The sequence below is a fragment of the Anopheles arabiensis genome, chromosome 2, assembly GCF_016920715.1.
Source record: "Anopheles arabiensis isolate DONGOLA chromosome 2, AaraD3, whole genome shotgun sequence".
In the NCBI taxonomy this organism is placed as follows: Eukaryota; Metazoa; Arthropoda; class Insecta; order Diptera; family Culicidae; genus Anopheles; species Anopheles arabiensis.
In genome coordinates, this window is record NC_053517.1 from 24212822 (window position 1) to 24240272 (window position 27451).

At 48.7% G+C, this 27451-nt stretch overlaps 3 protein-coding genes across 4 annotated transcripts in view; 1 reads left to right on the forward strand and 2 right to left on the reverse strand.

The window, feature by feature from the left end:
- The first annotated feature begins 15 nt into the window (after nucleotides 1-15).
- On the forward strand, nucleotides 16-1265 carry LOC120898185 (protein OPI10 homolog). The gene is made up of 4 exons (XM_040303664.1): nucleotides 16-202; nucleotides 290-419; nucleotides 498-736; nucleotides 810-1265. The coding sequence occupies exons 1-4, from the start codon at nucleotides 164-166 to the stop codon at nucleotides 1005-1007; spliced, it is 606 nt and encodes a 201-aa protein (XP_040159598.1). The 5' UTR covers nucleotides 16-163; the 3' UTR covers nucleotides 1008-1265.
- Nucleotides 1165-3830, reverse strand: LOC120898183 (cysteine sulfinic acid decarboxylase). Its single transcript, XM_040303661.1, has 4 exons — nucleotides 3305-3830; nucleotides 2632-2819; nucleotides 2325-2550; nucleotides 1165-2259 (listed from the first exon to the last, which is right to left on the reverse strand). The coding sequence occupies exons 1-4, from the start codon at nucleotides 3524-3526 to the stop codon at nucleotides 1330-1332; spliced, it is 1566 nt and encodes a 521-aa protein (XP_040159595.1). The 5' UTR covers nucleotides 3527-3830; the 3' UTR covers nucleotides 1165-1329.
- A 1023-nt stretch (nucleotides 3831-4853) lies between these two features.
- Nucleotides 4854-27451, reverse strand: part of LOC120894144 (semaphorin-5A) — a 111894-nt gene continuing 89296 nt past the window's right edge. The window contains exons 5-10 of one of the 2 annotated variants that reach the window (XM_040296556.1): nucleotides 9377-10093; nucleotides 7654-9311; nucleotides 6803-6970; nucleotides 6554-6721; nucleotides 6247-6455; nucleotides 4854-6098 (exon numbers count right to left, since the gene is read on the reverse strand). In XM_040296556.1, coding sequence (XP_040152490.1) covers nucleotides 5835-6098; nucleotides 6247-6455; nucleotides 6554-6721; nucleotides 6803-6970; nucleotides 7654-9311; nucleotides 9377-10093 — 3184 coding nt within the window. In that variant the 3' untranslated portion in view covers nucleotides 4854-5834. Of the gene's footprint in view, nucleotides 6099-6228; nucleotides 6456-6553; nucleotides 6722-6802; nucleotides 6971-7653; nucleotides 9312-9376; nucleotides 10094-27451 lie in introns of both variants that reach the window. The other variant, XM_040296555.1, reaches the window with a different exon arrangement.

The window sequence follows — 27451 nt, forward strand, 5'->3', positions numbered from 1 at the left end:
CAGCCGGGAAATAGGACAGAAAAAAAGAACGAAAATGATAACACCAATTCTTCGGTTTTAGGCGGCTTCCGTGTAAATTGGCGTGCAATTTGTAATCTGTACTGAAAATAGAATATCAAGTGTGTCTCCTCAATAGTGTAAGCATAGGATTTTGTAAGCCACAATGTTAAACGCACTCGGTGTGATTGTATCCGGTCGATTGGTAAGTTCGAGAACATGCAGTTGGGGCTCTTTGCGTGGCATGGTACAGGGCACAGGGACACTGACCGGCATCCGTTATGCTTTGTAGGTTCAAACCGATTTCCAGCAGATTAGTGATTCCCACTTTCTAATTACCATCCCGGATGCGGACAACGTGAACCATGTGGTGGTGTTTCTCACCGGGACCACTCCGTTTCCGGACGGTATGGCTGGAGGAGGTATGTTTTCTTCTTACCCGGTCCACTTGGCCTTGACACCGAAAGTACAACCATCCTTTGCCTTTCCTTTTGCTGCAGTCTACTTCAGCTGGCCGGATCCGAACGCACCGCCCAACTGGCAGCTGCTCGGCTACATTTCCAACACGAAACCATCGGCTATCTTTAAAATATCGCAGCTCAAGAAGCTGGACGAAATAGCTGGCCAGTCCACGATGATGAACAACGTTTTCGGCAGCAATCTGCCCATCTCACATATCGCCCAGATCGGTGTGTCGATCGAGCCGGAAAGCTCGCTCGTGCAGCAAACGCCATCGACGGTAAGCATGACACAAGCGCCCCAGGTTTGGACAGTGTGTATTAACGATCCCCTTCCCATTACCGCTCGCACAGACAACGTCCAGCACGTACTACCAGTTCGGCCAGAAGATAGTGGAGAACTTTTTCAACTTCGTTAGCAGCTTCTCGATAACGCAAAGCCAAATGACGCCGGCACCGAACGAAACGTTCGTGCCACTGTCGACGGTGCAAACGTGGTACACCAACTTCGAGCGGCGGTTGCAACAAAATCCAAACTTTTGGAAAAACTAAAAACGCACGTGATCGCGATACGGGTTAGTGCGACATGTTCGGAATGGCCTTATGGGGTGGGTTTTTTCCTTGGCGTCCCGGTTCCGATACGCGTCGCATTGAACGGCGCAGTCAAACCGCATCCTTCACTAAAAAAGCACTGGTTTTAATCATCCTCTAGCCTTAAATGCCTACTTCGTTCTAGCATCTTTATTTCTTTTGTAAACATTCGTCAAACGCGTCATTAAATGCGATAGATTTTGTGTTAATTTTCAGTAATTTCCGCGCAGTGTTACACCTTTAGCTTGGCTCTTCTTTTAGCAGCACTCTTGAGAAACTTTCCCTACCGCGGCAACTGCTCGCCGACGCGCTCGATCTCATCTAAGACGTACCGCATCGTTTCGGGCGATGGGCGCGGATGGCACGTCACGACCATCCGGAAGAAGTTTCCAATGCCTTTGTGTAGCAGCGGCACGTAGCCAACCAGCACGGTGCCTCGCTTTACCATCTGCTCCTTAATGTCCGCCGTCACGCTGTACAGCCGTTGCCACCAGTCGGGCGTCTCCGGGTCCGTTCTCATCCACGTCGGCACGTACCAGAAGCTGATGTTGGTGTACTGGTACTCTTCCAGCACCAGCCGGAAACCGGCCCTGCTGCGCAGCTGCTCGTGCAGCGATGCCGCACACGCGAACGCATTGTCCACCAGCGACTCCAGCCCGGCCGAACCGCGCGCTTTGTACATGAGCCAAAACTTGAACGCATCCACCTTCCGGCCGCACTGCACGCTCTTGTCGCCCGTGTCGTACGAGATGTCGTAGAATTTGTCCTGCTGGAAGAGATAGTCCGCCTTGGCGGCGTTGCACTCGTGCAGCAGACCCCGCTCCTTGATGAGGAAGATCGAACACTGCAACGGTGCGCCGAGCGTTTTGTGCGGGTTCCAGGCGAGCGATTGGGCACGGTTGGCACCGGCCAGCAGGTGTTTGTGTCGGTGGGAAAGCACTGCCGTCCCACCGAGACACGCGTCTATGTGCAGCCAGACACCGTACCGTTGACAAACGTCCGCGATACGATTGAAGTCGTCGAACGCACCGAGCACGGTTGTACCGGCAGTGGCGTTGACGAAGAACGGCTTCCGGCCGGAGTCGAGCACCGACTGGATCGCTTGTTCGAGCTGCTCCGGGATCATGCAACCGCGCCGGTCACTTTTCACCTTTACGAGATTGTTCAACCCGATCCCAAGCCAATGTACCCCCTTCGTAATGCTGTAATGGGCCTGTGAGAGCGAGCGAGACTTGAGTGTAGTTGCTTGAAAAGGATTCAGTAGAAGGGAAGACTTACATCTTCGGAGGTAAACACCACCAGCGGTTCGGGCAGGTTCGCCACCCCAATGCGCTTCACATCCGGAACCGTGCGATATCGGGCCGCCACCATGGCGTACATGTTGGACATGGAACCCCCGGGACAGAGGATCCCATCGCCCTCACCAAACTCGAACAGACGCAAGCATTTGTCGATCACTGCGTCCTCGATCAGGGTGAACGTTGGTCCAACCTCGAATGTGTATCTGTACGAAAAGGAAGAACCGATCAAGATTAACCCCTGTGTCGTGTGTCTTCCCTTGGTCCGCCCTTCTCCGTTCACTCACTGGCTCGTGTTCAGTGCCTCCGTCAGCCAGCTCCCGGTCAGCCCGTACGGGTCGACACCGGCAAACAGTTGATTGTGGAAGTGATTGTGACCGGTGCGCACGGAATAGTGCAACACTTGGCGTATGATCCGTTCGACCGTTGCCGCACTGCTCGGTGTCTGTTCATCCATTGGGAAGTGAATTAGTTGCTGGAAATGGGAAAAGATAGCTAGAGCATCAGTGCATCGCGTCAATGTCTAGTTGAAAAGCCGGTTTCACCTCTCCCATTATCATCGGGCCTTATATCTTCCCGAATAATGTAATCATTATCAATCACATGTCATCGTAATGGCTTTCGAGCGCAGCAGATAGAACGCGCCGTTGTCTAACCGAAAACGGCGCGGTCAACAGCCGCATTATCTACGCTAGCCCCAACTCAAATTGATCCCCAAACAACCACGCGGGTGTGGAAGTTATCTTAGGGGGTTGGGACGAGTTTCGGGTGACAATGACCGCCAGTTGCGGCTTCCAAGATCAAGGTAAAGGCCGCACCAGTAAGATCACTGATCAGCGCGAGTACGAATTACAACCACGATCTGCGCATGTGCGCAACACGCAACACACACGCAAAGCTCTTCCCGTTATCTCCTCCCCACGAGACGAGGGGAGATGTTTATCACGATCATCTTCCTACCTTTAGATCCTCGGGATATACGAACGAAACCACCGGCTTCTGATGCGTGCTCGGACCAAGGTAGCCCTCGTCCGCCAGCACTCGAAACACTCGATCCAGTATGGTCCACTCATCACACTCGCCAGTGGCGTTTGGCGGCTTCGATGTTCCGTTGATGATCGGATGATCGGTGCTGATCGGTGGCTGATCCGGCAGACCATTCCGGCTGGGTGTAGTGGCCATCTTGAATGTAGTATCGCAAAAATCGGTCGCCTTCGAATCGCTTCTCTCACTCGCTGTACGACACGTACGACACACTCTGTGTACTGTGCACTGCGTTGCGTCCGGTATCTCGACACCGTCTGAGGCCCGATCTGTCACGATTTCTCGTTTTCACCGTGCTACTTATCGGTGCCTGCGCAGAGAGAAGCGGCGTGTCGGGTGGGAATGGGAAGAAGCGCACGGCATAAACGCGACTGCGATGGGGCGATGCGGGCAGCGCGCTGTCGCGTGGCCTGGGACGCTTCGCAGCGACGCGCAAGCACGGCTAATCAGCTGAAAGGAGACGCTCTCCATTGCTCATGCTCGCGGAGTGCGTTGGGCATTTGGCGGAGCGTAATGTAATTTATTTTATTTCTTCTTTTTTTTCGTGCGACGCTATTACGCGGATGAACTAGCTCTCGCAGCATTGACGGGGAGTGAGGCGTTGTTATGGCTGCGCAAACGCAGCGTCGCAGCGTAAGGAAAGGGCTGATCCGTAGTAGGGTGGGTAATGTTTGTTTTGTTTGAAGGGGGAAATGCGCCCGTCGGCGGGAGAATAGAACTGCATTTAATTCCGACGCGAAAGTACGCAACGTGCAATCGGTGGCCGATAGTGGAAGGGTAAATATTGATCTTGTGACTTGGGATTTTTTTAAAACTAAAAGCTTGCCACCCTGACCGCTTGGGAAAGCGTATGCCGACTTGCTACGTCCTTCGTAAGCGGCGGCTGGTAATTAGTGTTTATGTTGGTGTGATTTTAGTTTACAAGCAAGCATGTGAGAAAAGCAGGAAATTTTTGTTTTGTAATGTAATATATTGGCAATACAGAGATGCCTTCAATCGAGACAATGAACAATACTATGGACTAGTCAAGACTTACAAGACTGATAACAAGCATTTGGAAAAAAGAGAATGAAATTATTATGCACATTGGTACAATGGTTGATTAGAACAAAACAGTAATTACTTTAAAACATATAAAAATAACTGAATTCGGATACAAAATGCCTGATTAAAAGATATTGGATTTACAAATAACTATTATTATTTAATTTTTTGCTTAAACTGACGATGGCAGCCGTTGAGAAGAATTTCTCCCTTCCATCACGTTTCACGTTGCTATGGCGACGATGATCGACCATCTTTTCCACAAACCCCTTGAATCAAACTGCATCGCCCGTTAACCCTTCCATGTACACGATACATTCTGTAGGGCTGTAGCAGAGCTGGCTGTAGGAAAATGTTTCTCAAATAATAATAATACATTTAAAAAAATCATAAATGAAAACCCAACAAAAAAAAACGAGCGTTAACCTGTTCGCATTTTACATTTTATTCAGACGGATTTTTTTTAATTTGCCTGCAACAATGGCCTCTACACACTATATATACTTATCACTTAGCACTAGTTAAGTCAACGCGCGAAGAAACCGAACACATCGTTAGTGGAAGCTTTCTCAACAAACTATTAACTGCGAACTTAACAAAGTCGAAAGCCACGCGGCCCTAACACGTAGTCGTTTTTGTTGCTACCTTACTGTCCTAAACTGTCTTTTGATGCCGTGTCTTTGCTCAAGTCTTTTTGATTGTTTCCATTTTGGCCTACAACTGTAGCGCGTTTGTTTTTTGTTTTCTTTTTTTTTTGTATTTTTTTACCTTGCTGCGATCTATCTAGCCAAACCGTGTTCTTGCTAATAGGTTACAAAATAATGCTAAACTTTAAAATCATTCTACATTGCTAGGTTTGCTCAATATGAGCTACTCTTGTGCACTGTACATGAGCAGAACCGCACGCAACATGCCTTTTTCGCGCGCGGTATGATTGTCATGGGCCGAAGCAGTGCTCTCTCTCTTCCCCTTTAAGCAATGTTTCTTAAAATGGCTTAAAACAACAGCTACTAAATGCTAAGTCTTTCGTGTTTTCTGTCTCCCTTCGTTCGCCACTATACACTATAACGATGTTAAGACGCGCGGAAGCGGGGGACAAGAATAAGGTGTTGATGCGCGGGAAGGGAAGCTTGCGCTTAAAACTATTTGTTTTGTTACGTTCGTGTGTACGAGACATCGCGTCATCCTATATAAAAAAAACTAATGGCACACATCGGCATTGCAACATTGCTTTAACCCGCGCCCGGAAAAGGCGGCAGTTACAGCCTAACACAAACACGCGTACCACCACGCAACTGTGTTTTTTTCTTCTATCAGCCAATTCCGCTTCTAATACTTTCCCCTAATAGGCCAGCGGGTCGGGCCTTAACACGTCGACTCGCACGAACCGGCGCCGCTTCCGTCAGTACTTGTCCTCGTCCATCTCGAGCTGGCGGGCGTGCCGGATATTGTTCGGACCGTGCGAGTTGCGCTTGATCGTGGCGGTGTCGGTTTCGTTGAACGATTTCGACAGTATCTTCGGCGTGTTGTTTCCCAGTGGGCCACCGTTCACGTTGATCGACTTTACCAGCGTGCCGGTGCCGTTGGAAAGCTTCGAACCGCTCGCATCGTTCCGCGAACCCTTGAAGGACGACTGGCGCTTCGGTTTGTGGCCACCGTCGGTGTACTGGAGGGAAGAAGAAAAGAAGAAGTTTAATTAGGACTCTTTCTTGGTGATTTATGTCTGCTAGCGAGTGTTAAGTGGCGAGTGTTAAGTGTAAAAAAGGAATACAAAAGGAACCGGGGCTCTCTATTACCATTAAATCCATACTAACATCCTTGGTCGGTAGCGACGAGTACTGGTTGGGGTAGGAACCGTAGCACGGCGAACCCTGTATCGCTTTCAGGCCCTTCTTCTTCTTGTTCATGAACATAATCGTGCCGGCAATACTGACGCCGCAGCACACCAGCATCGTCACCAGGACAGCGATCACGATGGCCGAGATGGACGACACGTACACGGCGGCCGGTGGCAGTGGAACATCTGGGTTTTTGGAGAGAGAAAGAGAGGAGAGAAAAGGAAAAACAAAGCCAATTTTAATGCTTGCACTGGCAACCCATCGTAGCGGCCGCATTGCTTACCATTCGCTTGTTCGATGTTACACTTGCGCAGTTCACGATCACTGCCCTGGCACGTCAGCTCACCGGTCGCGGAGACGGCGTGCGGCTGCAGACAGGCGCGGGTACGTATCCGCTCATTGTCCCCATTGCACGGTGACCATTCGCTCCATTCGCCCCATCCGAGGAATGCTGCAAATGTGTTAAGAACGACAACGATCAGACACCTCTCAATCATTGCTCATGAAAGCTTTTCCTTTGCTTGCTACTTACAGTCACAGCTCGGCATGTCGCAGCTCTCGTACTGAACGCTTTTACCCTCGCAATCGTTTTCGGGCGTCACACTGCCGGACATCGACAGGCACTGGCGGGACCGGGTGCGGGTGCCAGTGCCGCAGCTAACCGAGCACGGTGACCAATCCGTCCAGCATCCCCATTCACCTGCAATCGAGCGATAGAGAATCGTTAGTTTAAGGGTCTGCTTTGAAGTTCTTTTTTGAACGAACGAAAATGAATCAGAGCTCAGCTCGCGAAGCAAGAACTGAACGAGAGCGACTAAAAGATCGTTCAAAAAAGCATAGAGGTATCTTTCCTGTTGTGTTTCACGTTTTCGATTGTAATCTATGAGTGATCTATTTGCGAACTGCAGAGACATAAACCTTCCCGAGTGGTTCTTCGTTCTTTCGCTCGACGGTTCAATAGTTCGATCAGTCGTCCATTCGTTCGTCCGTTCTTTTGCTGTACCAATCAACCTTTTGTATGATAATCTGTTCATTCGCTTATCAACTCCACGAGCAGTTTTCTTGAATCTACCAAGATACTTCATCTTTTGTTCATTGGTTAGGTCGTCTTTTGTCCGTCTGTTACCTAGGCTCGTTCTCGTTCGTCTTTACAAACTACACTTCTTTTTCTTCTATTTGGCTTAAAGCACAGCCGAATAGTCAAATCCTTGATAAAGGTTCGAGTTGACGACTGCACCACGTGACCGCCACACAAACTACACTTAAACAATCTATATGAACATAAACCGTTCATCCACTTGAAACCATCGAAATAACTGACCCTTAACGTTCCCTCTCTCCCTTCTCCAATCCACAACCCTCACCGCCTCCCCTTACACTCACCTCTACATGGTTGCGTGTTGCACGCCCGCCGCGTCTTGTTAAACCCGACGCACTCGAGCTTCTCGCAGGTGCGGGTTCGATGCTGATAGCCACCTCCACAGGACGCACTGCACGGACTCCACGAACTCCATTCGCTCCATCCATCCTCACCCTCCTCCCCACCGGCCAACCCAGGCGCCAGTGCGTTCGGATCGACCGACCGTTGACACGAACCGTCCGGCTGACACACGCGCACCTCCTCCTTGGGCGTAATCTTCAACAGTGCCGAGTCAGCAATCGGTGCCTTGCACGTAAATCGGAACCGCTTCTCCACATACCCTCCGCTAGCCATCGTCCCGTTCGCTACCGTCAGCCACGGTGTCCACGTGCCCGCCTTGCGCACATCCGGGCAGGGCTGCGTGTTACACACTTCGTAGTCAAAGTGACACCCGGAACAGTCCATGCCTCCGTTTTGCGGTACCGGATTGTCACACTTGCGGCGGCGTATGCGGAAACCACCACCGCACACCGCACTACACTCCCCAAAGTCTCCGTACGGTCCCCAGCCACCATCGATCGGTGGTTGCTTCGGTGCCGGACACGGTGGCAGATGGGAACAGTAAATCTCGGCCCGATCCGGCCCCACACAGACTCGCCCACCGTGCGCCGGCTTCGGATTGCCACAGGTGCGGCGGCGCGTCTTCACCGCCATGCCGCACGTTTGCGAGCAAGCCGACCAGGCGGACCACTCCGTCCAGCCACCGTGCACGGTACAGTTGGTGACGGCGATGTGCATGCCGGTGCAGCCAGTGCCGCCATTCTTCGGCGGCGGATTGTTGCACGTGCGCGTCCGACACAGGCAGGTGTCCGCGTTCGGGCCAAAGTCTTCCCCGGCCGCCGAGGATCCTAGCGATCCTCCGCCGATCGTACCGCCGATGCCGCCCGCTTGGCCGGGCGACTGGGCACACCGGAACCAGCCGGACCAGGCCGACCATCCACCGTCGACGGGTGCGGTCAGCACGGGACACTCGGTAGCGTTCTGCACCCAGTACCGCGCAAGCGTGTCACCGTTCGGTGCGATCGTGCACGCCTCCTGCAGCTCGTTCCAGCCACAGTACGGATCCATCGAGTTGAGGCAGCTGGCGCGGGACAGATGCCGGCCGCAGTGGTTGGCCGGAATGCGCATCAGGGCCCGCTCCGTGCCGACATACAGCGATTCCGTGTCCTTCACGTACTGCATCACCTTGATGGGGGTGTCGGGGCGCTCTTCCGGCTGCCAGATTTCGATCACGCACGTGTCCTTGGTGCGGGGCAGCACCGAGATCTTCTTGATCGTGCCGCCGTCCGTCGCGACGTAGATGATGTGGACGCGCTCGTGCAGCTTGGTGGGAATGATGTCGATCGCAATGTGGCTCAGCCGCTCCAGGGCCGTGTGGTGCAGGGGCCGTCCGGTGATTGGCTGAATCGCTTGATCCATCAGCTGATACTTGGACGACTCGATCAGCGACATGTGGCGCCCGGACGGACTGCCACTGCGGCACTCGTAATGGTCCCGATTGCTGACGTCTTGCGCGCGCCAAGCGGCACCCTTCGATTCCTGGTGCTTGAACGCTCCGTCGAAGGCGGCCTGTATGGCGGACATGTTGTACGCACAGATCGCTGACCCGTGGATGCTGTTCCTGTGCGCGGAGAGGAATCGTATTAATACCAGAAAACCTCACAAAAAGGACTGCGTCATACTTACTCCGGTGTGGTGAAGGTCGCGTAGAGAACCCCTTCGTCCTGCGAGTACACCATGCCCTGCACCTCGTTGTAGTAGAACGGATAATCCCCGGGCAGCGAGCAGTTCAGCCGTGCCTTCACAAACGACGTCCAGTTGTCCTTCAGTATGCCAGGCGTACCGCCAGCATCGTTCTTGCAGACACGCGCGATCCGCGAGTAAATAATCTTGCCACAGTTCATGTACTCCACCGCTGCCTCGCGCAGCACGAAGTAGATGAATCCACCGTGCTCAAAACTGCCCGCAAACTGTGGCTCGTTCAGCCAGAGCGAGTTGTACTGTACCGTGCGCAGGATGCGCGAATTGTTCTCCGTAATGTCCGACCGCATGATAGCGGAATCGAGCCCGGAAAAGTCGGTCGCCGAACCGACAAACAGTTGGCCCGACTCGGACATTAGGGCCGTCATGTTGGCGTTCGGATTGAACGGACACTTGGCCACACCGTCGTCGTTGCGCGTGACGGAAAGATCCTCCATGTGGCGCACGGTGCAGCGCGGATTGAAGGCGTGCGTGCCGCACGCGTACACCTGGCTGCCGTAGCTCTGCAGCACCATCACGTAGTTGTGGCACGCTTCGTCCGATTGGCCCTTCTGCAGGCAGAGGGCGCGCATGCTGACCGGCACCTCCCATGGCGCTCGCTCGATCTCCTCCAGCCGGAGCGAAAACCGGAACAGGTTGTCTCTATTTGTATGATGGGGAAAGAAAGGGAAAAGGAACGGATTGTTAGAGATGTAGAAAATGTAAAATATAAAAATGATAATGGTTTTAAATAAGCCTTAGATTATACAGCTTTACGTGCCACAATCAAATCTAGTAGGCTCGTATAAGGTCAGCATGATTTTGGAGATCGTTACTGCAACAGGAGTTCTAAAAGAGACTGCAAGACGGTCACTTTTACTCTTGAAAATGAGTACTCTGAGCTCATCGCTTAATTGTTTTATCATTGTTCTGTACCTTAAATCGATGTAATTGAAGAAATTGAGTGCCAGGAATTGCACTGAGCGCGTGCGGAGTTACAATGAGTGCGATGAGCTAAATTGAGTTTGTAGCACAACATGGAGTGCACGGAGCTAAATTGATCTTGTGGAGCTATGATGATTGTAAAGAGTTGAATGGAGTATGAGCAAAGCTCCATTGGGCGTGCAGAGTTACATAGGACTTTCGTATCTCATTTGGAAAGAAGTAGACATGCTCTTTTGAGAAAAGAGCCACTTTTAACCACGCTTAGTCCTTGATGTGGATCTTCATACTTCAATTCTGGCCTTAGACCTACGAATGATTCCTACATTTTCAAACATTTTACATTTTCAGTTATTTTTTAATAACTACTCTTCTGCTTGGATTAATACATTTATCATATCAAATCGATGAGATGATTGTGTTCATTTGCCAAACGAAACAGTTGAAAATGCAACTTTAAATGAATGTTTACCAACAGCAGCACTGAACTTTAGCCTAAAACTAACGCTGTTTAGCTTCCTTCTAATGCACACTCAGTGTCATTTCAGTTCGTTTCGCAAAACCCGACCGCCACCTTCCAAAACTGCCACACAGCCACAGTCAATTAAAATGTTATTTCTTCTCCAGTCTGTCTGGGGGTTTTTTTTGTGTGTTGCGCCCACCTCTAACACCCTTCCCTAAAGGTGGCGCATTTTAGCAGCTTCCTTAACGATCCATCATTGAAGCTGACCGCCGGTGCCGATGCCGCACCGTTTGACCACCGCCATAAATTGCCACCATAAAGTGTGCAAATAAAACCGGCGCGGTTTAAGTTTATAAAAGTCTACAAAAGCGCACCACACACCAGGCAGGCGAGCAGCACGATCGTGCGCACTTGAAAGCGAATCCAACGGGAGGGTAGAAATGGAAATGATTTAAACATAAAAGGAACAAAATAAAAGCACGACGACGAAACGCGAAATTTGCGAACCGAATCAAGTCGCCCACGCACGGACTGTTTGGCGAATCCTACACACCCCCGGGGTCTTGGCCGGGGTGTCACCTCCAAAAACGGAAATCAAGCCACGAGACTGCAGTCGCGGTAAAGTGAGTGTGTGTGTGTGTGTCTGTCTGTGGACAAAGCGATCACAACACCTCTCAGAAATATGGTTTCGATTCCAAACCGCCGGCGGGCCACAGGATAGCTCTATGTATGCTGGCTGGGTGTAGGATCATTTCTCGTCTCTCCCTGTCCTTCCCCTTGCATATGTGGTGTGCGTTTTGGAGGCGCCAAACATTAATGAGTTTCCATGTTTTGTGAATATGTCTATATGGAGAAGGTCAAAGTGAGGGTTACGCGATACGATACGAGGCTAGGGCGTATAACTTGATAGCATGCTCCTTTCTGCCAAACGCCAAAATGGAGAGCACGCGACCAAGCATTGGGTTGGGAAGCGAAAATTTATGGAAGCTATTACTCATTTGCATACATACCGAGAGTGTGCATTTTGGGAGTAACATTTTTATGATACTTTCGGGCAGAGATATTGGAATTAGTTAGTCCGGAATGAAAGAGTTACTGTGAGGTAACAAGCAGGACTTGCCTCATACTGTGAGTGACTTCCGAACATCACATACCATCAGAAGTTTATCAAGACAATTTTGATGATCCCATTTTGAATGTAAGAAACACTGCAATGATCGGAAAGGGTGTCATCAAATTAAAGTCGAAAATACATAAAGGTACCATAAATCAGCGCACAACATTGTGCATTCATTATCTTCATTTTAATTAAGATGATTGCTTCGATTATTAGTCATTAAATTGGTGATCGTGCGCTTGATGAAGAAGGTGATCACCAACAGCAGAGAAATGACTCGGTGATTTATCCCATAAATGTTTCCTCTTTCTACTGTCCTATTTCCACACGGTCTGTGTCAGAGCACGAAAATAGATTAAGATTACCGATAAACGATCTTAATGACAGCAAACGAGGGCCCAAGTGAACGATTATCGCGTTCAAGCTTTCTTCTCTGATTTTTGGGGGTGAAAAATAGCGACTTCACCGAGCTGGAGCACCTGCGTCACTAATGACATTCCCGGTTCGGCAACAAAATTGATAGGAAAACGTGCGCATTTATTCAATTTTGCACAAAATATTCATTATACACATTATCCTTAAGGAAGGAAAAAATAGAGATAATGAATTCCAAACGTTTATTAGTGGGCTATCGCTACCTGTGAAACCTATTTGGCGCGCAATGCGCCACTCAAAATGGTAGCAATAATCTTGCCCTCGGATTGGGTGGGTGCGATATATTTTATGCAAATTGGAAGCACTTCCATTTAGGCGAAATCCCGTAAGTAATCGGAACGATTTGATGATCACAATTTATGACGCCGTGGCGTGTGGTTGTGGCCGGGCGAGTCTATTTTGCCACCGTTCGTTGCGCTGGTCTGTTAAAATGCAAATCTAACGCGCTAATCCGTTGGACGGACAGGTGTACACGTCGATGGTTGGGGGGGAGGGGGAGGTTCTTAAAAGGAAGTTGACCTTAGTGGGTCTTGTTAACTCCAAATCCAACACAATCAACTTTCGCACACACACACAGGCACGCGTACACCCAGACACACATGTCAAGCTTTAGCCCCATTTCGTCCTACAGGTTAATGAGACACATTCATTCAATGTGGACCTCCGCGGCATTAAGTAGGACCTACAAACTGTCGGTCAAGAGACCCACACACGTACATCACAAAGTGTGCCAAATTGGTATTGCTAAACACACAGGCAGTATAGAAAAATGGCAATGACACTCCAGCCGCGCTTGACAACCGCACCCAGCGGCCCGGCGGTCCCCTAATGGAGACAACCACACCAACCATCATTTGCGTACTAAGTTGCGCACTTGCGATCGATCCGACAGCGTAATGGTTTAAATTACTCTTCGATCCGATTAGGTGTAAACGTGGCCCCACTCACCCTCTGCTCCGCTCGCCCGTCCCGTGCCCCGAGAGCGAATGTACGAGAGTTTGCACTTTGTGCCAGGGCTCATACGAAGGCAACCAGATCCAGTTTGACCGGACACTTCAGGCGATCGCGATCGGATGGCGTCCGTACGGCGATCGTTTATCGCCTCCGGATTCCGTTGGTAAAATCACCACACCACCACCGCAATCACACAATGGGGCGTTTGGGACCGGGTTGGCCTGTGCGCACACACACGCAGCAAAACAACTTTTGAATTTACACCACCGAATCGCACACACAGAACCGATTAGGGCGAACAGATAAGCGAAGTGCCATACAGACCATCTCACCATCGACGCTAAGATAGCTCAAGGCGATATACAACCGACAGTGAGCTGGAGGATGGATGAGGAGATGGAGAGACAGGGGGGTATGGAATCAATCAGATGACAGTTTTATTAATTGGTCACCATAAAGAAGCCATATTTATTTGGTCCTGTCCAGTGGCGAAGAGGAAGTTAGGGACCGGTAGTGCATTAGAGGTAGTGCAAACGAACCTCAGGTGTGTAGCTTTGCGGAGGAGTCACACGACCATGCTGATGCTGTCGCCCCCGGAGTTCACATCCACTCTCGGAGAGTGGGACAATGCATTACAAGTCAGTGTCACTGATTCTAAATGGCTGAACCGTACCAGCAGTTACATTTGTTTGGACGTCTCACACGCTCGCACTGCAGTGTATCGTAACTTATCGTTACGCAGCAGTTAATGGGCGCAGGCAGGTTTTTACGGACCTCGGCCTGGGTGGTAACAGCCGGTGCTCTAAACAACTATCGAGTGGATTTATTATGCATTCAAGGATGTTAACACGCTCCGACATACAAGCAGTTTTGCTCTCTCTCTCTCCATTTAGGACGGACGAGTGAATTCAGGCGAAGGAATTTGCCGTTCAAACAGTCTGAGCTGAAGCTAACTTGAAATTGCTAATTCCAAACATCGTTCGGCACCGTCCTTATGCAAACGAAACCATCGCCTCATCAGGCATCATGATACAGCGAATGTATTGTTTTCTTCTGCTCGTTGGATCACACCACACCTGGCTAGAGGTCGCCGTCCAAGATTCTGTGAGCTGACGACAGTGTGAAAGCAAGGATTAACCAGTGACACACACACGTATGGTCACTTAGACGCATAAATCCATTCGTTTGCATTCGGACCTTCCATCAAATAACACCATTAATCAAACAAATTAGTTCCAACGCGTCAAACCGGGTGATATGGGGAGTGCCCGATTATGAGCCTCGGAGGGGCAAATTATTTGCGCAGACGGTCGTGGTGGGAGTGGGAGAACCCTTTGGGGAAGGCACCCCTTTTGCTGCCACCCGTCCCGGCTCTCTATCGGCAGTGCAGTGTACGCTGATAATAAACTATGTGAAGGTGAGCAGGTATTAGAGAAGAGGGCACGAACAGCACAACACACGATCGTACCCGATCCGGTCCGATCAGATCGTCACTGTACCGCTGTTGACAAGCGTTTACGAGTGGTCGTGGTCGTGGTCGGTTGACAGACTTGTGCCGTCCAACAGGTGTTAGAGATACAGCCTTCCTCTAATTCTCATCACCAATCAAAGCGCTAACACGGATGGCGTCGCGCATTACGAGGATGACATATTCACGCCCAGCTGAGTTCGGTTGATAAAACGCAACGCACCAAACGACCATGATGGCCTTCACGATAGGCGGCTTGTGGTAATCATGACGTGGGGTTTGTGTTTTTACGCCAGATAAAAACGTAAAACACTTCACTTAAGGTGTAGAGAATCGTACGGGCTTAACATGCGTGCATCATCGGATTCGTCTCGGTTTGTTGTTGTTTTCAATGCACGCAAGCGCCAAGAGCAACTGTCGGTACACGGTCATTGGTTGGGTGTTGTAACTTGAAGCAGGAAGGGTGAGTGAGAGAAGCAGAGAGGGAGGATAATAAAATTTGCATCTTAATGTACTACAATATCGGTACGACAACATCATTAGAAACCTATCAAATCATAATTCACCTCACTTTATGGCAGGTTTGGAGAGGGAGGAAAACAAAAATCAGGAAGCCACTGTGCAAAAGATAAGATCATGATCAGGGATAAGCAACTGTTTTTTTAATGGAAAGGCTGACATCAGCGTGTATTTTGATGTTCACTATTTAATTACTGCTCTTTAAAAATAGAGAATATTCTGTGTAAAAAACATAATCAAATAACTATAAAAACAACAGGTCGATCATCCCCGATTCCGCCGCGCTGTCTGCACTTGCACAGCTCATGATGATAGTGGCCGTTTTGTTGATTACTTCGCTTTAATTACACTGAAGTATCGGCCAGCTTAATGTTATTGCTGTTAAGCCACGATTTACACTCGAGCTTAGTATCATCCCGTCCCCATAATAGCACCGTTTCGCGTGATCCAAAGTCCGGGTGTCAAAGGTGACACAGTAAATGTAGAGGAGGATATATAAATAAGCTGAAGATGAAGAAAAACGGCAGAATCATTTGCCATCACCCGGCAATCAGTGAAGAAGTGGTTGGAATTAAATTAAGATAATAGCACCTGTGAGGATAGGGGGTTTGCATCTCGTACAAACCTGATCGTACTGCATTTCCAAAGCATCGGAAAGCTAGAGAAAAGTCTAGGAGAGATTTTAATTATCACCATTTTACAAGGAGATTCCAGCAAAAACGGAAGGAATAACACATTCTGATTGCAGTGTGTGTCATGCGGAAGATACATGATAGCATCCCGATCCTTTCCCGAATCTCCCTCCCGATTCGGCCCTGTGGACTTGTGGAGTTGTAATTGGAGCTGAAGTTAAATTGAGATACCCTGGTTAAATGGGTCCCTCCGCCGCACGTCCCATTTGTATCGGTAACGGACATTCTGGGCCGCCGAGCTAAAGTACCGAATTCTTCCCATTCCGCTGCGACGACCATCTTCAACAACCCACGGGGGAAACACAAATAGCACAACCCATCAACCCGAGCGCCACCTGTGCACGGGTCCCCAGCTCACGCGGTGTACAAACCGTCTCGGGTTGGATTTAATTGGTAATTGCTTGCTTGCTTGAAGCAATTAAGCGTGCTAGCCGTCGGACCGTGTGCTTGTGGTCGCTGCCCTGATGTACTCCGTCCGGGCCGTTTCGGAGGATATCGTTAAGGCTTCAGCGGTTCACTGTTTTTTTTTTTGCAGTGATTAGGGGAGTAAAAGGTGATTATTAGCGCTACGGTAGACTTTCCTGAAATCGCTGGCAAACGGGGCTCTGCCGCTCGTTGTGGCCAATAAAAAAACGGAGTGAAGCAAATCATCCCACCCGGTAGTTGTCTCGGGTACTCGGGTGTACGTGTGTGGGTGTCCACAATGGTCCGCACGTCGCCAATAATTACATCAAATCAGCAACGTGCGGAGGGACGTGAGTTTGACTCGCTAAAACGAGGAATTTACGTTTATATGAGTTCAATAGACGTGTTGTTTCTGCCACACGGCACGATTGTTTGCTCTGTTGCCTGGGTTAAGTTTTAACAAGCATGAGATGTGACGGTCATAAATGTAAAGTTAAAGTCCACCTGAAATGCCCACTGATGAGACGATATTGATGAGCATGGTGTAGGTGGGCCTCCTCCAGGATTAAACTGCTCCATCCATCGATAATAAAACAAAAATAAAATGATTGTTTTTGCATTGTTGCTGCTGCAATATCCTCGTAATAATGCACCATCATCAGCGGCTTCGTGCTTCCATCTGCATAATGCGCACTTCAAACATACCCATCCACTTAATTTTTCCCTCAAAAATCGAACTTCACAATGACGGATACATGCATACAAGCAGCATACTGGCTTAAAGAGAGCCGTGTGCCATTGTGCACAGTCAGCCACATTTTGCTGCCGACCCTTTTGCCGAGGGTTATCTCGTGCTGAAGAGCGATATAATGCCGACCGCCACGGCGACGACGACGACGACAGCGACGATGCGCAATATTTGTGCAGTCGTGGCCGTCCTTCACCCGGGATGCATCTTTCAAAGTCAAAGTGCGGCAGATGACGGTGCGATCGATAAATATGCATCACACACACACACAGGCACGTGAAGGGGTGAAGGCACGCACATCAAATCACACTCTCCGGCAGGAAGGAGATGGAACCCCTCCCCTTATTTCCAGCTCCGAGATGTCGGGGCGTGCGTATTGCCTTTGCAAAAGTACACTTTTTCAAGCTCGGAAACGTCAGAAACGCATTTATAATACCTTCGAGGAGCTCGCATACACACACACAGATGGTTAAGTATTGAAGTGGTGATATCAATCACGAACGAAAAAGCACTTCAAACCCGAGCACCGGGGCGACATGGGTTCGAACAATCGGGTATTGGTACCCTGCCGCGCGCGTACGCGAGAGACAGACGGACTGATTATGCTTAAGGATCGGCCCACCATGTGGGAGCTAATTGAAAAATCGACAAGACATATTGAGTTTCCCCTTTCCCCCAGTGCGCTGGCAGGAGTTCTAATTGGCATATGACTCTGTGGTTGTGTGTGTGTGTGTGTGTGCTGGGCGGGACAAAAGAAGAGGTTCAAGATGATTTGCCATGGAGTTAATGATGAAGAATTGCACAGACATACATTTCCATAATTTCTTTCGGCTTACGAGGGGGCAGAAATAGGAGGAAGTAGCAGAGAAGAATGAAAAGGAACTTGTAAATTGTACAAATTGATTAAATGCAAACTTGTACATTTGGACAACAAAAGTCAGATAACCCTTTGAATCGAATCGATCTAGACCTCATTCATGTTCTATTAGTTGTTTTCGCATTGGAAAAGACCTTTCGGGCGATCACCTACATTAATAGAACGAGGCCACTCTAACAAGAATGCTGGCGAGTTCAGTTTATCAAATCACTAAAGCAATACACTAACCTTTCCGTTTTTGGATTTACACACCCGGTATGCAAAACGACACCCCGGACCGGTGTGTTTGGCAAAACACTTTCAAACACAACGCAACGCGAACCGAACCAACCGACAGTAGGTCACCGGGGTAGTGCGGTACAAACAATCGCCCTTTTTTTAACAACGGGTTCGATGCAAACCCGCGTATGAAAATGTGGGAAATGGTGGACCATGATTCAGTTCGGTTCATTCACTTTCTTGTTTGGCTCTTCGTGAAGTATTCCACCTATTGAACACATGCCATTGTCCAGCAAACGTGTGGATTGAAAAATGAACACAACGACAAATGAAGGCAGGCCTAGTAGTATCTCGACAAAACTTAATCACAAACAGAAAACGATGCAAATTCCCAAAACATCAATCATGCAAGGAGTGGACATTACAAAACGGTTGCGTAAACGGCACGGAGGCGTTTTATGGGTCGCGTGATCCTTTTGCTTGAGCCAACTGCGAAACGTTTTGCCAAACGTGGCTTTGAAATCGGAGACGACCGATCGCGGTTCAAGTTCAGCAGGGTTTTTAGTGGGCTCCGCGTCTTATCATGGCTCAATCTATCCAAACATTGTCAGCGTGTGAGAGACCGCTTAGGTGAGGGATGGTGTGCTGCGGATCGGATAGAGCGGCTATTAGCTCTGTTTGACCTGGTGATGATAGCTTTTTCAGATTAATCGTTAGTTGAATGCTGGATCGAGGTGATCGAGATGGTAGAAAGTTAGCTGTTTGATAGAAGTGTGTTTCTATGGTTCAAATAAGCGTGCAGAAGTATCAAATCTGCCAACGAAATGAAATCCAGTAGGTCCTTCTTTACGTCGTCATTTTGCGTACAACAGTTTTGACTGTCTAATGGGCTGTTTTCCAAGTCCAATATGTGTCAGAGATATTCCAGTAGAATCGAGATTCGAACCACCTGTGACGGTTGATCGAGGCAAAGGCTCACGCGCATCTACCAACTGCCGTACGGTGTCGTATCGCAAAACACGCGGTAATTGTCATATACATTTCATCTCTTTTGCATATTCAAATTGCAAATCTCATTCTATCTGCATTCTAATGATATCAAGAAAATCAATTAACGCGAAAATTCCACCATATGCACGCACGCGACACACATATGGCGCCTCCACCGCACACGACTGCGTGAAAATCAAACAACAATTTGTCAAGGTATATTGTACAGTGTGCAAATAATTCAAACCGAACGAATGTCGATCATTAGTCGGCGAGTGGGTGTTTAATTTTCCAATTAAGGGTTCTCCTTCCCCTCTCCCCGCACAGACTGCCGCAATTAGTTCTAAATAGGTCCACCTCTTAACATGTCGCCGGTAACAAGCGCAATGATCCACACGCAATGCAACTTAGATACGATCGCAATCGAAGGCCTGCGATCACGGGTAGAATGATTATTAATTGGTGCCGAGTTGAGATCGAGCTTATATTGCGCGAGTGGTTCACAACTAATGCAACGCGGCAGTCAGGTTCTATAGTAGTTCATTCATCGGTTTCCGGCGCCGTAATGCGATGGTGACGATTGAAACTCCCATTATCGCCCCCGGTCGCCACTGAGCGGTGATCGTTTGAACACGATCCGCACGTCAACCGTGTGCTATCGATGCAGGATACGGTTCAAACATCGAGCTGAACACGGATGGATGGGAGGTAGAGTAACCCTCCCCGCGAAGGTCAAAAAGGTGCAATGTAGGAACACGTATCATTAGCATACCAGTCCCGGGGTTTAAAGTGTCTGGCTGTGCAGCCATTCTTCGAACACACGGGGGGCTCCCCATCTCTTCCGAACAGAGCAATGTTAAAGTGCAACCGATGCAAATGACCACCGTGCAGCGAGGGAGATGAGTGCACTTGCTCGGTGTGGTGACAGTTGCGCCCGAGCGACTGCCGATGAAGCCGTTAGCATTAAAATGATGTAAATATGCAACTGCAACTTGAACATGATTTTACCAACCCTCCGCACCATCGTCTCGCAGCTGGGCCGTGTCCGCTGCTGGGAAACCGATGGACGAGAGCTACGTGCGCTAACGCGAGTGTGTGTGTGTGCTTTGGTGTGCAGCAACAAAAGTGCAGTTGCGGCCTACTGCGCCCTCTCTACTTTGCTGCCTGCACCAATGCAAGTCACGTCCTGGGCTCGTCGCGCAAATGAAAACGGGATTCGCGGTCTATGGCGAAGGGAAAAGCGGGGGAAAAGGGCTCACATGATCTCATGTTCTCGTAAAAGAGCAAGGCTTTATCAATATTTCACACGACAACAAGCATCAAGCGGCTAACCAGCAATGGCAGCAGTGACAAAAAGAAAACCTGTCCGAAATTTGAAACTAAACAGACATACTGATGGAGCTCTATTCCGAAACGTGGAGGGAAAAAATAGGCAACAAGAAGAACGAGAAAGACAGATCGATATTCGCACACGATCGATTGCAGCGCGATGCACCCATCAAAGCTGCTTGCGGTGAAAACGAACCGACCAACGGCGATTGCACAGCGTCTCGATGCAGGTTGCTGCAACGGACCTCACCGCGGGTGCAATATCGTGCGGTGTGCATCTTGCCGGTCGGCCGTGCCGGTTTGTGTCGCTTCTCGGTCCCGCGCCAATGTTCCGATGTGTCTTTCTGTTTCTTCAAGTGATTCTTCGATGATGATGATGCTTCAACACGAACTCGAACGGATCCGGAAGGCAGTAATATTGGTTGGTGATATAGGAGAAAGAAAAAATACACGCTAGAAGCTGGTTCGTGTCTTGTCTCCTTTTGCCCATTGCATCGCCGTACGGTGCACGATGCAAGCGCATAGCGAATGGGTTGTTGTAATAAAAAAAACTGATTCCGATGGCGCAATCATAAGCCCAATGACAATTAAACCATGGCGATGATGATGATGATAATGATAGTCGGCGCCCGAGTACTTGCATTTTTATGTAAAGTGTGCACATTATTTTACAATGTTTATTTCTTTCCGTCAAACTGATGTTGTTTATTTCATGTCCCGGGAAAGAACGCACACTGTACATCACGAGGAAGAACGGTGAAGAGCAAAACAAAATATCAAAATAATTACCAAAATATGCAAACGTTTCGGTCGAACTGCTGACACTGCTGTCTACCCAGCCGGAAATGGCAAATCGATAAAGGGTAAAGCCTTGCGGCCTTTTCTCTCACTTTTACCAGCGCCTGAGGCAAACCCAGTGAACCAATCAACAAAGAAAATCAACCAAATCTAAACAAATCTTCCCTAAAACAGAAAAAACGACAATACAAACTCCTCGCATTAATTGATAACGACCGGAACGACCGCTTGCTGCTCGTCCGTTTGGGTTCACTTTGTCCCTCGCTCGTGTTGAGTTTGCACAAAAATCGCTCCATTCACCAAACCAAAAACCCGCAATCGGCAGGCAAAACATCACGGGCATGCGGGCATCCCGGTATCCCGGGACTTCATTAGTGATTGGCGCATCGGCGCATCGCAATAGAAGAGAGTTGGACGTCCGATCGTTGAGCGGGATCGTGTCGTGCCGTAGCAAAATGTCTTTATTAGCTTGCTACCGAGCGACACCCCTAATAAAGTGGGGATCCAAACCCGAACGGTTTGGCACATTGGCATTCGATCGCAAATTAGCGTAATTTCTGAGCGCCCCCCTGCCTTCCTTGGTTGCCGTGCGCTTTGCGGGAACGCTACACGGCCACCGGATGCAGATGATCTACTGCCATAAAGGCATAATTATCTTCAAAACACTATCATTCGCTACGCTCCGCTACGTGTGTTTGCTATGATAGAGAGTGCCAAAAAAAAGCGCAGGGCGTCCCGGGATGCCATAGACCCGTGCATATATAAACAATATCATAATGAGCTAGCTTCAGGGCAACTTCCTACTCGGTTGCAAAGCTCCCTCCAAAAAAAATGGAAATAGAAGTGAAAGAACAGGCGACCAAAAGGATTGTGCAATTAATCGAAAGGAAAGTGTCAATCACGTGCCGCGGTCCGTGGTCCGTGAGGAAAGGTTCCGGGAACTTACCAGGACGCAAACGGGCGCTTCACGCAAGCAGCACAAAATTAGTCAAACAACAAAAGGGAATGATTGCTACCCCCTACTCCGGCTTTAGAGTGTTGTCGAAAGCTAGCGAAAGCTCGCCGGAAATTACGCCGGCCGCTGGTTTGAATGCGCTGTAGTCTGAAGCGGCCAGCAGCACGGGACATGCCCCCGACACTTCAAATGTCACACGTGACTGTCAAAATGTTGGCGTTGTCCGGCGTGCGTGTGTATGTGTGAGGGATGGGTTTAAAGAGCCCTTGCATCAGGGTGACGCTCAGAAAAAACTGAACAGATTTCACTTTCGAAGGTGGAGCCTGCCTGTTTGTTTATGAACGATAAACCTTGAACCTCGCTCTAATCCAAGAGCAAACAAGCGGTTGCGTTGTCGCGCAGTCTTACCGCAACAGACGGCTAACAGTTTGACGATTTGTTGGCAGTTTATTTTCTATTGGCAAAAAGACAAGAAAAGGCACAAAAAAGGGGAAGAAATAATTCGACTTAAAACAGCCAAACAAATGAAGCGGTACTAACGGCGGCTGCGGTTCCTTACCGCTCACTAAACACTGATATTACGGGCAGCCGTTAAACAGCCACACAAATGAAACAATGTAGAATGGAGGAAGAAAGAACGCATCCTCTCGAAACTGCTTCGGCTGCACAAAGAAGACATAAAATATGGATTATACTCGTCCGGAACCCGTTACGTTCGTCGTTTGGCCGCAAAAATCTGTCAACAGCCGCGCACGTCTCGTCGGCGGGTCTAAGGCGGATAAATTATGATGTGTGCTCCGAGGCTTGTGGCTGCCAGCCCGGACCGACCCTGGAAACTGCATTCGTCAAACGGCGGCCATATGGTTGCACACACACACACAATCATCGGTCTGGGGGAGTTTTTTTTTCTCCTTCTTTACAGTCGTATGATTTGGAGTGATGGCGAAAGCAAGTAGAAAAAAACGCCTTATTATTCGTTGAAGTTAACATGTACTCGAAACGTTTCGTGGCACGGGACAAAACCTGCTTTTTTACAGGATGTTTGCTCATGTCATTTAGAAGTGGACTGCTTGGGGCGGGTGACTTTCACCGATCGGCACCCCAAAAAAAGCACCCAAATGCATTTTCAAGTGTTGTAAATCATTTTTGAATTGTATATTCAACACGAATGTATGTAAGGTTATGGCGACAAAGACCTAAAGTATAAAAACTCGATCACCTAAGCCACTTTGGAGAAGGTGATCGCTGGCATCGAACGACGAACCCGTCGATCGGTTACGTGCATGCGTGCATAAACAGCCCCCCACTCACACTGTGTACCGCAAGTCCGCTAATCGATGGCGAACGGTCGTAAAAGTGCAACACCACATCTGTGGCCGATGGTCATAAAAGCGCCATCATAAACCCGCAAACACCTTCTCGGGTTCTCGCAGGTCGAAAGATCGTCCGAGCGGTGAGTCGTCCGGTTGGAAAAATAAAACATTCTACTAATACCTTTTTGTACGCTAACACAAGCGTAAGGCATCTCTCGCCGGAAACCCCGTCGACTAGTGTTGGCACTACAGTCCCGGCATGGAATTGTATTCTTTCTCAGAAACGCCAGAAAGCCATAACGACGAGTCACTAGGACGGGCAGACCCGGACCACGGAAGTCCCACTGTGACACTTTGGTGTAGGTCGGCCGCATATGAATATTCAACACTCTTACTTCGCACAAACAAAACCGCGCGACCGCGCCAATACGTGTAGAGAGACTCTGGGCCCCAGCTGTCCTCCAAAACTCTAACCCCGATCGCCGAACCGATCGCCGAAGCGCGCGAAAACGTAGCCGCCGCCCGGTGGTCGACATAAATTTTGCTCTTATTTTGCTCTAGCCCTCACGCGCAGGACAGGATAGCATCGGCAACATCATTGCACCGAAGTGATTCAACGGGTTGACATTGTTCTCCTCTCTTTCGAGCGAGATGATAATTTATGGAGTGTTGTGTTTTGGGCGCGCCAGCAAAAAAGCTATTGGCAAATAAAATATGGTTAGCTCCGCGGAATCGTGGCTGTTGACCGGGAATGTTGCAGAATGTGTTTTCCGCACTCGCATTCTCTTAGATACGGTTTGGTTGGGGTGTTAGAAAGACGACAAACGATAAACGAAAACGAACGGAATCATGATCGTGAGTTAGAACGCGTGATCGGGCGGGATCGTTCTAGTGACATGTGATTTGCAGCTGGCGCTTTTTTTGGCTCTTCAGTCAATGTCAGCATTCCTTGGGTGACAAATCGGATATGAATGATGAATCATTCAACAAAAAAAAACGAATAAATGTCCAAATTGTTATTTTAAAATCTAGTGGAAATAATTAAGACTGTTTCGAAAAAAAACAAAGCTGCAATCGGGCGAAAATTTCTACCAAAACTTCATTTTGGGTTTTGCTTCTCGCATCTTCCGGACAGCATCTTATCATGTAACGAGCAAAGGAAATTAGCATGATAAAGCTTTCCCCCAAGAGGGACACTCTTCGCCCGTGGTGGACCACCCGGTGACATCGGGTTGGTGAAATAAATTAATTTCAATTAAAATAATGAAACGAGTGCATTAAATCGCGGCGGTAGGTCGATCGGCCGGGATGCATCCGTTGGTACCTCACACACAGCCGCACACGCTGTTCTTGCTTCGTGGAATGATATTAATTTTCACGATGAACAGTTTCAAGAGCTGGTGACAAATGAAAGATTACATGCAGCAGACTGGGGCGATGGTGGTTGCCCAGTAAATCCTGTGGTCCTGTGGTGTGGCACTCGATGCACCTTGCTGGTTGGCCAAGAATGGGAAAGTAACCTGGGACTAGAATGCAGTATCTCAGCAGGAGATGTAGCAGTGTTCGCTTCAGTATCTTAAGCCTGTTTACTTGTTGGAGCTCACTGCGAACCTTCTTCATGCTGGTTCTTTCTGTGTTCACCTAGAATCTCTCTTCAGAATGCTAGACTAGACTTCTCGGTTCATGTAGAGAAGATCTAGTTTCTAGTACAAAAAAAAAAGAGGCAATAAATTTGAATTTCTGCACTGCATGAGATAACTCGCTTCAACAACACGCCCCGTTGTTAATGACCCCCATGAGCAGTTCCCATTTCGGCGGTGTTGTTTAACAGCCAGTAGCTTTTGGCTTTACATTCTGCGGCTACATCTTCCAGCTCCAGCAGAAGAGTAACAAATGTGTGGCACACATTCCCATGCATTAAAAGCCCATTCCGGCCGCCCCGGAAATGGGTAGTTCGATACGCGTCCTAACAAACCGCTGTCGTCAAGCTAATTAGCGATTAATTTGTAGCCGCTCCGGGCCGTGCCTCTCTTTCCCGCACGCAAACGTCGTCGCTCGTCGTCGTTCGAAACGGCGTCGCACGAAAGCTCTGGTCACACGAGAGGGTTCCGAGTAGCTCTTGCATGACGTGTCAATGCAAACCAGGGATTCCTCTGTGCGATTGCGTGCATTGCCTATTCCGCTAGAGTTGCAGAATTATTTGATCGTCCCACCCCCAAAGTGCTAGAGTGCAAACTTTCCCGGCCTCAATCAAAGCATTGCGAACTAGCACTTCAAAGCACTATGCAGTTGGAGTGTTAGGAGCTGCTGTGGTATGCGCAAAACGATCGCACAATAATAAATATGATCCTGGGTGCGGTGGGTTGAATATCACTTTCGCGCTACGGCCCTGCCAACCGGTAGCAGCAGGCCATGCTTAGGCAGCAACGCCATGTGCAGAGATGCAAACTAAGCTTACCCAAGCTCCGGGGCGAACGCTCCAGACGGGATCACTTTTAAGATGTATAAATTATGGAATGTTTACCACTTAATTGAAATGTTTTCCCTGAGCGCTTTGGCCTATTGGCTGCGAGTTAAACTCCGAGTGCGTGTGCACACGCAATCCGCATGAATGAAACGTGTTAATGTTTTGGAGCAAAAACCGTTCCATTCCCACCGTCCGTCGAGGGGTGGTGGCTGATCTTGATTTCACACCGGTGCTGATAGTCCGGAAGCGGAACAGATGGATACGGGTTTTTTCCGAGCACGGCTCTAAATGGTTACGTTGCGTGTAAAACACGCTGGTTGAAAGTTTTCAGCTTTCATTCATCTTCTGGTTGTTTGAGAAACGTTTGTAAATGTAAACGAATATTATCTTTAAGATTTTTGCACAAGTTTACATACTTCTTTCGGTGGCTTTGTATGCCTTACAAGATGCATTCTTCATGTGACCTATGCTGCATCAAGATCGTGTGAAAGCGTTGTCTAACTCTCCATAGAGGGAGAAAAAGATACATCCTGTAATAAAACTCTTCTACTGGTTGTAGAGCGATGGAATTCAAGAGGCAAACGCTTGATTACATTTACGATCGATTTTCGTTCAGTCTCGATTAAATCCCCCATTACCATTTCGTTACCTTCGCGTTAGCGGACATAGCGCACAGCACGACGACATCGTTTAACGTACCTGCAATGAAACAGTAAAATAAAACAGCAATTAATAAGTTGTTCTGCGTTGTTATGAGAACGTTGGAGGATGCTTTAATGAAAGCCATTATCATTAGCTTCATAAATAAAGGCTAACCGTTAAAGTGGGTGCGATAAATGGGCGACCATTTACACACGTTTCTACATCGCATGGGAAGGGCGAGTGAAACTAGATATTTGAAATCAAACGGTACCGTTTTGATGATAGACGTGTTATACATCCACTAACGTTGAGTGTCAAATTTCTCAGTTTGCTTGTGAAGGGTTTCAAAATTAATAAAAGTAGAATGGATTTGGAATCGTTCATAGAACAAGATATCGGCCTAAAGTTTCATTTCCATCTTCAGAAGAATCTTTAAAAAAAAACAAGTCACGTTTACGAACAGCTCACATCCATTGATGTCACTACTACACAGCCATTCTACAACATTCTACACCCATGCCGGAACTCAATCACTGGTAAACAAATGCTCGCCGGAATCTCTCCGGTACTGATGATCACTCGGATGCCGCATGGGATGCGCACGCGCCATTCCGCAAGCAAACCATTAACCATTAAATCACGACGACGCATTCTGCAGCCCGGTTCGCTGGTGCAATAGTGCAACCAG